The sequence below is a fragment of the Pinus tabuliformis genome, chromosome 3_2, assembly GCF_031772625.1.
Source record: "Pinus tabuliformis cultivar Carrire ecotype Pingquan chromosome 3_2, CPIR1, whole genome shotgun sequence".
NCBI lineage: Eukaryota > Viridiplantae > Streptophyta > Pinopsida > Pinales > Pinaceae > Pinus > Pinus tabuliformis.
In genome coordinates, this window is record NC_142302.1 from 432,134,048 (window position 1) to 432,149,466 (window position 15,419).

General features: G+C 37.9%; 1 protein-coding gene across 3 annotated transcripts in view; it reads right to left on the bottom strand.

The window, feature by feature from the left end:
* Nucleotides 1-2,938: 2,938 nt before the first annotated feature.
* The window catches only part of LOC149181171 (uncharacterized), a 209,038-nt gene continuing 196,557 nt past the window's right edge, over nt 2,939-15,419 (bottom strand). For all 3 annotated transcript variants that reach the window (XM_089416479.1, XM_089416478.1, XM_089416480.1), the window contains exons 9-10: nt 3,708-4,157; nt 2,939-3,433 (exon numbers count right to left, since the gene is read on the bottom strand). In XM_089416479.1, the coding sequence (XP_089272605.1) occupies nt 3,233-3,433; nt 3,708-4,157 (651 nt within the window). In that variant the 3' untranslated portion in view covers nt 2,939-3,232. The remainder of the gene's footprint in view (nt 3,434-3,707; nt 4,158-15,419) is intronic.

Consider the following 15,419-nt stretch of genomic DNA (forward strand, 5'->3'; position numbering starts at 1 on the left):
GGTCAAGTGTAGAGTCAACATGAATAACCATATGGTCAAATATATTGTCAGATTTACCAACTCTATAGTCAATATGGTCAAACATTCAATGATTTTTTCACACATGGAGGACATTTAGAGGATATTTGAAATGAGACCATATATTTACTTCTTTCAAATTTCATATGCAATATTCAATTACATAGAGAATATTTCTTCCATGTGCTAGTTTGGATAAGACTATACTTGCTTCTATTAAAATTATATAATGAAGAGATTATAGAATATATGAAGAATAGGTTAGGAATCCATATCAAATTTTTGAAAGTGATAAAATAAGATCTTTGTTCCTACACATGCACAAATATATAAATATTTCTTATGATTTGTGTGTGTGCGCGCACATGTATGTGTGTGTAAAACACAAACTCAATCATAAGACTTCTTGGGCAATTAATGATACCATGTAATTGACTCTAAAATGCATAGGTCTCTTCAACATTAACATGTATTGCATCATCAACATTTCGTAACCCTCCCTGTCCCCCCCCCCCCCCGAGATATATTATTTGGCATAGAGAAAAGGACATCCTTGCTAGGACATCTATCAAATGTCTAACAATTCTATATATGATGCTCTTCAATACTAACAATTTTTCTTCACAATATCAAAATTTCTATCTAACCTATGAGATCTAGATATAATAGTAGGGAGATAACAAAAGCTAATTTTTTCTTTCCTTTTATGGATTTTCACAATTTGCAATCCACATGTAGAATAAAAAAAATAGTCATATTGTTGTTTTACCCCATGGCAAATCTTAAAATTCTCTCATTTCCATTTTTCAACATTTCATATGTGGAATGCATAGGGTGCATTTTTATTTTTCTTTCTCCCCATTTCCAAACCTCCTTATATTTAAGCTTTTCCACATTTCACATGTCGAATGTGGAGTATAGTCTTGTTTCATTTTCTTTTAATGTCCAAGTCTCCTTCCCACATTTCCACATTTTCTTATTCCACACATGTAAAGTGCAAAGTGAAGAGTCTTGTTTAATGGAAAAGGGAAGGGAAACCTTATGTTTTCACCCTTAAAGTCATATTTGATGATGTAAAATGTCTTCCAACTAGTCCAACTAGATTCTTTGAGCCAGGAATTTTCATTTTTTGTACTTGTTATTCTTTGAATGGGAGCTTTATAGAGAGTTATCACCAATAGTATGATTTGTTCCAAGTCAAAAGAACAATTATCCAAGGACAATTATGTCCCCTGATGGTACATGAGACAAAATAATAGGATCTATATTGTTAAGGTGTATTATTAGATCCTGTTGAAAGTTTATTACTTCCACGACTAGAAAAAATAACCATCACACAATGTCTAAGCAGGAAACTCACATATGAAATTATAACACATCAACAAAAAATATTATGCATGAAGTACCTAACATTTTAGGTCTAAGGAAAAGGAGTTGATATAGCATGCTAAAGTCACCTAAAAGAACCCATGGATGATGTAAGGCTGGATGATCATCATATATCTAATGGAAGCATTGAATGAACTCTAAATCAACAGAGATGGGCAAGAGAGGTCGTAAAACAACACCAATGTACCCCTAAGAGGGTAGCCTAAAAGTAATTTCCCCTGCAGGGACAATATTGAAGATCCTCATAACAAGCCATATGGGCACTCCAAACACTCAACAGTAATTAGACAACCATACCATATACCTTGAGAAGTGCCCAAACTCTAACATTAATTAGACAACCATATACCTTGAGAACTAAAAAGTGTGTAACATGACTAATCACCAGTGGAGAAAGAAAACGGAAATTTTTCCACATTCCCCGTGTATAAAGCTTATCTTCATAAGTATATTAGCTTAGATTGTAATGAATAATATCAGACCTTGATCACTATTTACATTCTATTATTTCCCCTTTACATTCTATTATTTCCCCTTTTTCCGTTGCATCATTATTCTTTTATAATTATTTTATAACTTGTTTTTACTAGGTGGATTTCATCGCATTCACTGGTTGAGTCATGTTCTTGTCCATATTATTCATACCTGTAGCTTGAAAAAGGCAAGTTATTTCAGTTGCCATAGCATATGACTTTAGAAAATGTAATATCCATGACGATGTTGTATAATTTCTAATTGTTCAACTCCGTGCCTTGTTTTGCTGTTCGTGCATATTCTAGTGTGGGTAGTGACATATGGGAGAGGAATCTAATCCTCTAAAGTCATATCATATATATTTTAACTTGATAATACCTCAAATCAGAACATGTTCGAAATTTAAAGTTGTCCTAAATAGTAAAGACTATTCAAAATTTGTCTTCTGTTTGTCTTTGATTGGTTAAGCTTTTATCGTAGCATATATTTCACTATCGAAGCCCTGTTCTCAGGCATTCTTAAAAGCAACAAGGAGGAGACGGCTTCCATTTGTAATACACTGATCACCACACTATATAAGCCATTCGATCAAAGCCAAGCACTTAACAAACACTGAATGACCATAAACTGATAAAGAACTACCTACTAACGAAATGAATAGCAGCGCTGTACTTATAGCTAACATTAATCCTCATCAAAGAACTGAATAGCAACGTTATAATGATAACTAACAATAATCCTATTCTATAGCTGGTCATTTCAAACAACAAACAAAACTCAACCAAGTGACACAAAATATTTCGCTCAGGATAGAAATCATTGCTTAGATATCGCAAAACGGAGCTTAAACAATTGAATTAAAAAAATCAAAATGGGTATGGTTCAACATATCAAAAATTAAAATACGTATTCAAAGTCCGCAGGAAATATTACAGATGAATCCTACAAATAGTTGTAAGGGAACAACTCGGTGGCAGACTTGGCAAGCAAAGATGGCCTTCTGCTCAATTGAGAATAGGAATCCAAAGCAAAATAATCATTCATAACATTACCACTCTTTAAAAATACAATACATCATTATTCCTTTCATGATAAAATGGTTTTCCACGTCACCAATCTCCCATAATGGGGGTGTGCTAGTTGTAGTTATATAGCAATAACCAATACACTAAAGGAGTGATGAATATTTATCCACACACTAAACAAACATATTTAACATTAACAAGTTTTTCTCACTTTACAAAGGAGGAAATAAATATAATCAATTCCAATGCTTAAATTTTAGCATAAAGGAGTTCTCAATACAACAACTATCCTGACCATAATACAAACACCTAGAAAAATAGTGATTCTACTCCATAAACGTTGAAATAGCAGCCAGGATATTATTCTCTGAGATTGTTTTTGAAGGTTCATAAGTCAATGAATGTGCCCGATTCCACACAGAATAATGGTTACGAGTAAACAGGACCTTGCAAATTTGCATTATTGAAGGACTTGCATATTGCACTGGGATCTCATAATCCGCAGGATAATACCTCCCAAACTCACCCTGTCATTTTAACCAGAAGTACTGTGAGTACACATATAGTAGCTCATGCATTCTGAAGACCAGTGGATTCCCACTGCATTACAAACGAAAACTATAAAACTAATTCTAGTTGGGCATAAGCTATAGGAAGAAAATAACAAAATTTACGCAGTAGCTATAAAGCTATTCCAACGGACCCAGAAAATACCGTTTCATCTGAGCATAAACAAATAAAAAAAGAAGGAACTATGATAACTTTTGACAGAGTAAAAAGTGAATCAGAAATTGCTTTTACCTCTTGTTGTATATCTCCTTCTTGCAGTGGCGTCCCTGCTTCCTCTTGCATTTTCCCTCTTGCTTCTTCCTGTTGAACCTCGTCTTGATTTTGCAAGTCTTTTCCCTCCTGCTGCTGTTCCTCATCTGCATCTTGCATTAGTGATTCCTTCTCATCCTCCTCCTGTTGCGTTTCTGGTTCCTTTTTCTGTTCCTCTTTTTCCCACTGCATTTGTAATCCATGTTCTACTTGTAGTTGTGCCTTTCTGCTTTCTTTACCACGTGTTTCTCTGTCTTCATGCATATGCACCTCCTGTTCATCTTGGAGTTCTGCCTTCACTTTCTGTTTTCTTGTTTCTACCTTGACCTTACGCTCTTGCTCTTCTGTCTCGACAATTAAACCTGTATTTGATGCATACACTGGTTTCGTTCTACCCTCTTCACAAACAGGCTCCTCCACAAACACACTTACCTAGCAGTAAGCACTATCACATGAGGTGGGGTAGCAAAAATAGAGCTGTAAATTATACTCTCTAATAAGGAAGAAAGAGAGGACAGCAAAAGTGACTACTTTTTATCAACATCGGAGAAATAGTCATCTTTCATTTCATATGCTCATCTGATTTTTTATTTCCTTATTTCAGCATAATTCCTGTCATTCAATGCATGGACTGCGAAAGATTTTCAAGAAGAAAAAGAAAAATAGTAAATAAGTAATTTAAATATCTAAAGACTATAATATATAGCCTCCCCAGCATCAAACAATGGGATCCTTTAAAGGGAATTTATAAGAGACTTGTCAAAATGGCTTAGGTGGTAAACATCATAACATTCGCAAACTAAGAGAAATTGCAATTGCATAGTCTCTGGATGATTGTTGAAAGTGATTCCACCCAAAGTTACGAGTTTGGAAATAACAATCAGAACAGTTAAGGCAATAATATACGTGCATATGACTTACATAAATAAGAGGAAGGAATTGACATAATTCAAAAAAATGCAGGAATTTTCATTGAAGCTCTTACTCCAACTTGCAGTCTATTTACATACATATGTAGTGCACACAAGAACAAGAAGATAAATGTATGATTCACATATACAACAAGAATGCCTCCACTCATGATGATCATTCAATTCAAGATGTGGGGTGGGTCCATGTACACAACACTTGGGGAATACAACGTTCATCAAATTAATTCAGACTTCTTGAAGGACATGAACTTGAAATCTAATAGAAAAGTGGAGAATTGGTCAAACACAAGCCTTAGATTCCATAGATGGGGACAATGACACGCATGTGGTAATCATTACCCAGGGCAGCTAGCATTTGGATCTCAAGCTAAGAAGGCATTTCTGACTATCCAAGCTAGCTACCATTGATTCTTGGGCTTGGGCACCTACTTACAACTGTGTTCTCACTATTGTTGTAATCGCACCTAGTAGTGCAAAGGGATAAGACAAAACTCAACTTCACTTAAAAAATGGATTTCCTAACTAGGACATCCTTATGGCATCTTCGTAATGACTTTGTGACCAACTCATTTCATAAAGTAGTAAAGTACATCACTATATAATAATAATACTTTCATTATTCAGATGTTTATGTCATTAAAGACAAAATACTCTACACAGCAAAATATGATTGTCACTAATGAAAATTAACATCAGTCGGTATCAAATCCTTCGATCAAGGCTCACTGAATCATGATGCTGGTTCTTCTTTTGGCTTACTAACCTACTACCCAAGATCAAGTTTCATCACTCTTTGGTTCATTTCAAGATTTTTGCCTACACTGAAAGATCCTCTTTTTCTGCACCACATGATCCAGGTTTTGAATCCAAGTGGTTTCCTAGTGCATCCCGAACCCAGATCTCTCCTACAGCAATGAACAATTGCTCATGTCTCAGCTTCTTGAAAATATGGATGTTTTATTTGTCATTATCTTCTACCCTTGCCCTGGATTTCCTTCAATTCGACCTTTGAAGTTCTACAATGCTAGTCACCTTTCATCCAGAGTTCTGCTTTGAGCTCCTCATCTCGGGTTCTCTTAGGATGTTTTCAACCGTCACTCAAAGTTCCCAAACAAAAATTTTGTTGATTGTTTGAGTGATTCACAACCACCAACACCTTCCTCACTCCTTTGCAGGTAGCTAAAGCAAAGTACCTCCTTATCTTTTAAGCTTTTTCTCAGAAGTTTTTTATTTTTCTTCATCGTTCTGACCTTTTTATAAAGTGATGCTACCATTGTTGCAGTCCATGGTACACTGATTTATACCAAGTCCCAGTTCCTACTACAGGATCATATTTGCACTATTCATGGTTTTTCCTTACAGCCCATGCTTCTTCCCCACAAACCGACGTTACAGATTTGAAATTCTGCAGTTCCTTTTTGAAAAGCCTGCAGTCCCAGCTATGGACTTCTGGTTAATGCCTTATAAAACATTTCTCAGGGAAACACAACCTGCTCTGAAAGAATCAAAAGCCTTGTGGGATTTTAACCTAAGCCATCTGCTGGTTGATCAGTGACAAGAGCAGAAATGATTGCAGAATGAGTTCTTGGCCATTCAACTTGCAGAACAAAAGTGTGAAAACAAGAACCCAAGATAATATACATTCAATAAACCCCACAAGATGACTCAAACATTTCATGCACAAGAGTTCTCATGAATGAGCCATGTTAACCCTCTCACCTTGGGGCAACTACAGGAGGTTATTTCTTCAATGATCAACATTGTAAACACTGAACAGCAATTGCAGTCATGACTACCAGCATTCTCCACATATAGCAGCCTGCAGATGCCTCATATATCATGCTCAGCTCACTCATTCAATGATGATGGTGACCCACAAGATTATATATATATATATATATATATATATATATAAAATCTTGTGGGCCACATCTATATCTCAGACAAGGCATCATACTATATATATCATTATTTCTTCCATTGCATTGATCTCCAACAGTGGGTTGTCAAAGTTCTGTGGAGGCTCACATTCATTGGCAGAGTTCTGTAACTCGCACATCATAATTCTGCCTTGTTCTATATATATATATATATATATACATACATATACACGCTATGTAGAACGTTCCACAGGATAAACAGAAGTGAGCCCTGTCTGAGATCCGAGCCACAAATCATATAATCAAGTCGATAGTATAGATGTGAATTGCCACAAAAAATATGAGCCAATAGAACATATGAACCACAGAGAGAATGTATGTGATACTCGTGTGTTTATTTGAGGCACAACGATGGGTAATTTATAGTTATCTCTATGAGCGAAAGTTCGTGATTGTTGGGGCAAGCCGAGATGAATCTTTGAGGGTCGACCTGAACATATTCTTGGAGGGAAATTCAAATTCCCTTTTAATAATATTTTTCCCTCATAAAAATTAGAGCCGACTTTAGCATCATCAATATTTCTTTTGCCTAATTAAATTTCCGGATCAAATGTAGGAAGAGGCAAAATGTGAATTTCTCCCTAGCTGCCAATTTTAACGCTCCCTCTCAGCTAGGGAGGAATTCCAACTGTAATATACAATTGCCACATCATGCCATCATATCTCGTCATGTATGCATTATGTCTTATCTCATCACAGCATCTCGTTTCATCTTATAGAAGAATAATGCACAATCAAAAGTAGGGGAGATCAATCCTCAAAACCCTACTAGTTTCCAAGTCAAATCATATGCCCTCCATCTCATCTACATCAACAGAACATCTATCTCATCATATCTCATCTCAACTTGATTCCTTTGATCATCAGTTGAACAATGATGCCATGATCTAAAGAAGAAGAATCATCATAGGGGAGCCTAGCTACCACCCTATACCCATAGACAATAGGAGGGATACAACTTACCATGAGAGGTAAGGATCACGCCTATCCTAATGTTTGGCGACAATAGGCAGGATACACTTACCACCAAGGGTAAGGATCACACTCTATCCTATTGTCTGTTGATCTTCCTACCTTGATCCTCAAGAGTCAAAGATAGAACACCTGCATCCCCTCACTTGGGTAGGGTACTACTTACCATAAATGGTAAGGATCACAGCAATCCCAAGTCTCCTCACCCATTGGCCAGATGGGTGGCAATCCCAACAAGCCTGCCTTATGGACAGGATGCATATTGGAGTATACCCTGCCACATCCAAAGGTGACAATAGGCAGGGTACTACTTACCATGAGGTAAGGATCGCAACTATCCTATTGTCAGACAATAGGCAAGATACTACTTACCATGAGGTAAGGATCACAACTCTCCTATTGTCCAGAGTTACCTCAACCTCAGGAGATCTTCATCTCAATTCCTCTCCCTAGGAGTTTAAACAGGGGGGGAAGAGCACAGCTCAGTGTCCTCGATCAGTCGTGACCCCTCCTCATCAGTGCCTTCACTAGGCTTATGGTTGTTAGTCCTTGCCATAATGCATGACACTTAGAGAATATCAGGTCAACCACAAGCTTACATGTTGCAACCACAACTACCATTTCAAACATACCAACACTAAGAGATGCCATTTCATCCATTAGAGGTTGCATTCCACTTCCTTCACCCATATCTTCATTACTTACTCGAAGATGGTGACCTTCAAGAACTTCAAAAATATCGTATGCTTCAAATTTTGTACTTCCATGAGGCACAATCTTCTCTGGGTCAACTGCAACTACCATTTCGAACATACCAGCACTACAAGATGTCATTTCGTCCATTAGAGGTTGCATTCCACTACCTTTGCCCATATCTTCATTACTTACTCGAAGATGATGACCTTCAGAAACTTCAAAAATATCGTATGCTTCAAATTTTGTACTTCTATGAGGCACAATCTTCTCTAGTTCCAATCTTTGGACTTCTGCTGCCAATATACAATTGTTGATAAATTACAAGTTACAACCAATTCCTTTGTTATAGATTTCAATAATGTGCAGGTTGCATCTTTCACGCTATTGTTCACGCTGAAAATTTTCTTCTCCCTGTTCTGTAGCATTTAGACGACCCATTATGTTTTCAGCCAAAACAGTTAGACCTCCATCTTGCTCCACAACCTCCCAGGAAAATCCTCCAATTTCTAGTTGTACTTCAGAACTTTATGTAGCAGAACCTCCATAAAGCTTCTACCTAACCATCTCCCAAATTGGTTCAAGATGTAGAAAAACAAGGAAAAGTGGTCCATAATATAGATAGCAACCATTATCTTCAACCTCATGCATTGGGACAGTACAAGATATGAGGAGATCATAGGCATTCCTTATGACATCAAGAAGTGATCCATCTTGAACCTGATGCAAAGACCTTTTTGCAAGTAAGGTTACTTTACATAAAATCATTGTGGAAAAAGTCCCGAAAAAATCGAGATTTATTCCTAAAATTGCGATTTTTTGGGCAAAAGGATTAAATCGGGCAACTTTTTGGCGATTTTTTCGTAAACGAAAAAATCGCGATTTTATCGAAATAATCCAGATTAAATCGCGAGTCGATGGAAAAAATCAGCATGAATTTTTTTCGTGGATAAAGAGCCGCAAAGGGTGATTTCGATTTAGTTTTTGCTGTGTGTTTTCATTGTTCGCTGTTTTGGCTACTGTGGAGAATCGAGAGAACGAGGGTTACGTTCCAAATTGGCAAATCCAACTTCCGTTTGCAACTGCCATTGCGTGGAGAGGAGCTAGCAAGGTATGTCCACAGTCCATTGTCAACACTCAACAGTCACAGTTAAACAGTTCTGAGTTTATAACTTAACACCAAACCCTTAACTCGCTGACAGACCCGTGTAGCAGAACTTTAAACCCTTTCTTGTGGCTGAGTTGGACGGTTGTGCACAGAGAGAAATTTCCAAACCATATAAGTCAGATTTGGGCGCTGATTAAGTGCAGCTGTTATTGCTGAAGGTAACCATATATTCCTGTAGTTTTCCTGAAATATTTCAGAGGAGAAATCTGAGTTTTGTGGCTGCTATAACCATCTTCCAGTGATATGTACCCATTTGAATTTAACGTAAGTTGTTGCACTGTTGTTTATATTATCTTTGGACATCTACTTGATATTATGTTTACCTATTCGAGCTGCAGGAGGAAGTCAATGAAATCTTCTTGCTGCAACATATTTAGGTTCATCATTTTAATATTTTATCATGATGTAATGTTCATAACTTCATATCAGAATCTCAAATTATAGACTTGAAATTATACTGTTGTTACAAGCTTTGTTAGTGGGCTATTTTCCCTTCAAAGTGCAATATAAATTACATGTTGCTGGAGTGAAGTGTTTTCCATGGGTATTAGATGATGTGATGTCTAATTAATATAAACTAAACCATGTAAATGTGGCCAACAGTCATTGCAACAACTCCACCTCTTTTTCTACAAACAAACCAAGTCCATTACAATACATGCCCATGCCCTAGATGATACCAAGAGAGAGGTATAGAAAGTTAGAAACCCAACTATTGATTTGCACTTTTAAAAGTGCTACAGCATCCAACTCTGCACAAACTTATCCACAGCAATCTGCATCCCATGCCAGTAAACGTACCTCTACCAATTAGCCAGATTTATTCACAGTAATTATTTAAATAAATTCAAGAAAAAACTTATGATAACCAATTAATTTTTAATTCAAAAGCAAATTTTCTTTGATGATTATGGCAAATCAACAAAAGTCTATTCAATAAGTTCTGCCATCCATCTTAAAATACCTGAAGGAAGACTTCATTTATTTCATCCACATATTTTAAAGGGTTATTAAATAACCAAGCAACCTGTCCCTGTTAAATCCATTGTTTTCTTCAAAAAAAAATTCTTCTTACAGTGACATTTTGTTTTGTCATTAAATTGATGGATCATTGCTACTATTTTGATGGATCATTGCTAATTTAATTTGTTTCAATTTTTTTTGTGCCCAGGTTTAAACTTTAAATTCAAACTCAAAGTTTAAAACAAAATGCCAAGGATTTTGGATGCTATGTGGGAGTTTGGTGAGCCTGATACTACACCCGAAACTAGGGGGGTCAATAGAATGTATTTGACTTGCAAATTGTGTGGCAAGCATATGTCAGGAGGCATCAACAGATTAAAATTCCATTTGGGGCAAATTCCGAGGCAAAATATTGAACTTTGCTCAAAAACAACTCCAGAAATCATCCGACAGGCCATTCAATCATTGATGGATAAAGAGGACGGAAAAGACACCAGGGCAACACTAAGAAACCAACTTGTAGGGGGCTCAAGAGTGGGGGGAATTGAGAGTGGCAGTGCTTCTACAGCAGCATCACCTTCCTCACCCATGGGTACTCATCCTTCTATCTCATATTTTTTTTGTTCCTAAAACAACAGCTGGTTCACAACTTGGGATCAAATCATCAATGAAAAAAAAGGAAAAGGCAGAAGCTGACAGGTTGGTTAATAGGTGTCTTCTATGGAGTGATGTTCCTTTCAACATTGCCAAGACAAACCCATTCGACCAGCCTATGTTTGATGTTGTTTCTGTCGTTGGCCCGGGGTACAAAGCCCCCACCTTTGCAGAGTTGAGAGGGCCTCTTCTTCAAGATGAAAACACTGATTGCACTACTAGATTGGCAAAGTTTAAGGCATCATGGGAACACACTGGATGCACAGTCATGTCAGATGGTTGTACTGACCAGAAGAGTAGGACCCTTCTTAACTTCTTGGTTAGTTGCATTGTTTTAAGAAACGGCGTGGTTGATCCGAGTTATTGGCCCAAGTTATGACCCGGCCATGGAAACGGTTTAGTTGGCCGAGTCATGGGTGACTCGGCCAACTCGGCCGTTTCCGTTATGACTCGGCCGAGTCACAAAAAAACGCCCAGCATCACATCAAACAGCGGATTTATAAAAGTTTAATGGATTTTTAAATGGTTTTTTGGTTGGTTTGGACTCCAAATAGGTATATGAATTTGCTAAATGATTTTTGGGGTCCATTCCCCCCCCCCCCCCAAACCCTATTTAACACACCCAAGTGCTCTCATTCACTCACAGCAATCTTATGCATTTGAGTGAGAGTTAGTGAGCAGTGCTTGAGCTTGTTTTGGAGCAGCAGTGAGGAGTCTTGGAGGAGCATTGTAGCTGGAGTGAGGAGCTTCTTGGGCAGCGATTTGGAGCAGCATTGAGGAGCTGATTCTTGGGGCAAGCTTGAGGAAACAGTTTGTGCCTGGAGGTATTTTTTTTCACCTCTATAAATCTGTTTTTGCTTAGTAAATTTTAGGTGCATATCTAGAAATCTTAGAGAGTGTTTTTTGTCAAATAAATGAACATTGAATCAAGGTTTTTTTTTTTTTTCATTTTCAGATTGTTTGTTTTCATTTCCTAGTCAAAAAACGGCACCTAGAGCAAGAGATCCTGCTTGGGCATATGTTGAAATGGTTGATAGTCAAATGCAATGCAAATTTTGCCATAGGAAAATTAAGGAAGGTTCTGGGGGCATTAATAGGCTGAAACAACACTTGGCAGGAATTAGAGGCCAAATTACCCCATGTACCTCACCAGAAATTGGGGAGATTAGGAAGAATTTGTTGGCCAGCTTTGAGAAATTTAAAGAAGATAAGGCTAGGCAAAGAGACATACAGGCTGAAATTGGGAGGAAGAGGGAGATACAAAAAATGATGGCTGCCAACCCCCATTATGATTTTGAGGGTTCTTCCTCTATCCCTCAAACTGATACATCCAACCCTTTCCGATATGTTCCTCCCTCTTTTGGTTCTGTTCAAGATAAGGGAAAGGGTAGAATGTCAATGAAAAAGGGTGATGTGACTATCAAAAGTTATTTCACTCCCTCCTCTCCATCAGATGCACATGGTCCTGAAGTTAGTAAAACTCAAATGCAGCCCACTTTAGATGACCATTGGAAGAAAGAATTGAGGGAGACTGCTTGTGATTACATAGCTAGATGGTGGTATGATGCTGATATCCCCTTTAATGCTGCTCGTTCACCATATTATGAGCCTATGTTTGATGCCATACATGCTGCTGGAAAAGGCTTCAAAGGCCCTACTATGCATGAGCTAAGGGGGTTTCGTTTGCAGAAAGAAATTCAATCCATTAATGAGTATTTGCAAGAGTTCAGGGACTCATGGGCAAGAACAGGGTGTACCATCATGTCAGATGGATGGACTAATCAAAGAAACCGTACCATCATAAACTTTCTTGTCTTCTGCCCATAGGGAACCATGTTTTTAAAATCAGTTGATGCATCTAATAAGATAAAAGATGGCCACTTGTTGTTTCAGCTATTGGATCAGGTTGTTGAGGAGGTGGGGGTGGCTAATGTTGTTCAAATCATCACAGATAATGCCTCTAACTATGTTCTTGCTGGTAAACTCTTAGAGGAAAAACACAAGACCATCTTTTGGACCCCATGCGCTGCACATTGCATAGACCTCATGCTTGAGGATATTGGAAAATTAGATTGGGTCAAAAACACTATAGATCATGCCAAAAGCATAACAAAATTTATCTACAATCATACATTGGTTTTGAGCCTCATGAGGAAACACACTGGGGGCAAGGATATTATTAGGCCTGCCATCACTAGATTTGCTACACATTTTTTGACATTGCAATCTATGCTTTCCCAACATAGAAACTTGCAAAAGATGTTTTCTAGTGATGAATGGAATCAAAGCAATTGGTCTAACAAACCAGAAGGCAAAGAATTGAAAAGGAAAGTCCATGAAGAAACTTTTTGGAGAAAGGCAGCAGAGATTGTGAAGCTTGAGAGCCACTAGTTAAGGTGTTGCGGTTGGTGGATGGGGAAAGGTTGTCTATGGGCTTCATTTATGAGGCTATGGATCAAGCAAAGGAGCAAATAAAGACAGTATACAAGGATAGAGTGGCAAAGTATGGGCCCATTTGGGCAATCATTGATGAAAGATGGAACAATTAACTCCATCGCCCTATACATGCAGCTGGGTATTTTTTGAACCCACGGTATCATTATAAAGCTAAGGAGTCAGGAGCTTTAAGGGGGGAGGTCAGAGATGGACTGGTTGATTGCATTGAACGCATGATCCCATTGGAGTCTCATCAGCTGGAGATACACCGACAGGCCAATATCTTCAGCAATGCAGCAGGTACCTTTGGGAAGAACCTAGCAAAGATTGCAAGAGAAGCAGATGAGCCAAGTAAACAAAAATTTCAATTTTCAAATTCTTAATAGTTTTACTTTTTTTTTTAAAGTTTGTTAAATCGTTTATAATTTGAAAGTTAGATATAATTTGTAATTTTGTTGAGCTAACTCATTACACTCCTATGTTTTTTGCAGCACAATGGTGGGAGGCCTTTGGTGGCCATTGTCCTGAATTGCAAAGGTTTGCAATTCGTATTTTGAGTCAAACTTGCAGTGCATCTGGGTGTGAGCGCAATTGGGCTGTCTTTGAGAGGATTCACACAAAGAAGAAAAACCGTTTGGATCAAAAACGATTAAATGATCTAGTTTATGTCCAATACAACCTTCGGCTCAGACGAAACCATTTGCTGAACAAAAGACCTGATTCAGATCCCATTGTGTTGGAAGACATTGATCCAACATCAGATTGGGTAGTGGAGAGTTGTCCAGCAGAGTTTGATCCTGATGAGGATCTTGATTTAGATTTAGATATGGAGACATCAGTTGAACTTGAACATGTTGTTCAACTTCAGCCTGTTCAGTTGAATGCAGATCCCAATCCACCAGCCTCAGTCTCACAGCCAGCAAGGACTCCAGTTGTAGGTGCTTCCTCTGCTCAGCCACGACAGAAGCGCAGCCGCATATCTACTCTATCTCAGCTTGCATCTGCTGCAGTTGCACAGCCTGCTAGTGGTACCACTTCTACAGTTGTAGTTGGGGATGATGATGAGGAGGAGGAGCCATGGGGCCCCCTGTCTGACTCTGATGATGATGATCTAGAGATTGATCGACATGATCTTGGCTCCTCTGACAGTAGCTACTAGCCAGTAGTACTGTAGTACTAGTACTGGAGTCTGGTCACCGTCACAGTTTACTTTTGTTGTAGAGGCCATTTCTAGCCTCCTTGGTTATGTGTTTTTTGTTTTGAGTCTTCGATCATGTATGACAGTTGACTATGTATTGCCATTGGGTACCATTTTGATATAATGGATTGGTTCATGAGCCTACTTTGATCATATGTTGTCTTCCATCTATATTATAATGCTGTGTGTTTGGAAACATGAATGAAAATCTTTAAAATTATGTTTAAAATCTTTAAAATTATGTTTAAAATCTTTAAAATTATGTTTTTTTATAAATAAAAATAAATATTTAATGTATTTTTTACAACGACCGAGTCATTGAAATCGAGCCGACCGAGTCATTACCGTTTCGGAGTTGGAGTCGGAGTCGATCCTCGGCCGAGTCGGAGTCGGAGTCGGAGTCTTAAAACATTGGTTAGTTGTCCCAAGGGGACAATGTTTATGAAATCTGTTGATGCATCTACACACATTAATGATGCACGTACATTATGTGAGTTGTTGGACCTCCTCATTCAGGAAGTAGGCCCACGCAATGTTGTCCAAGTCATAACAGACAACACTGCAAATTATGTTGCAGCTGGCAAGATGCTTATGGAGAGGTATCCTAACTTGTTTTGGACACCTTGTGCTGCTCATTGCATTGACTTGATGTTGGAGGATATAGGTAAGATTCCTACTCTGAGGGATATTGTTGAATCATCCAAGAGCATAACAAAATTTATATATAATCATTCATCT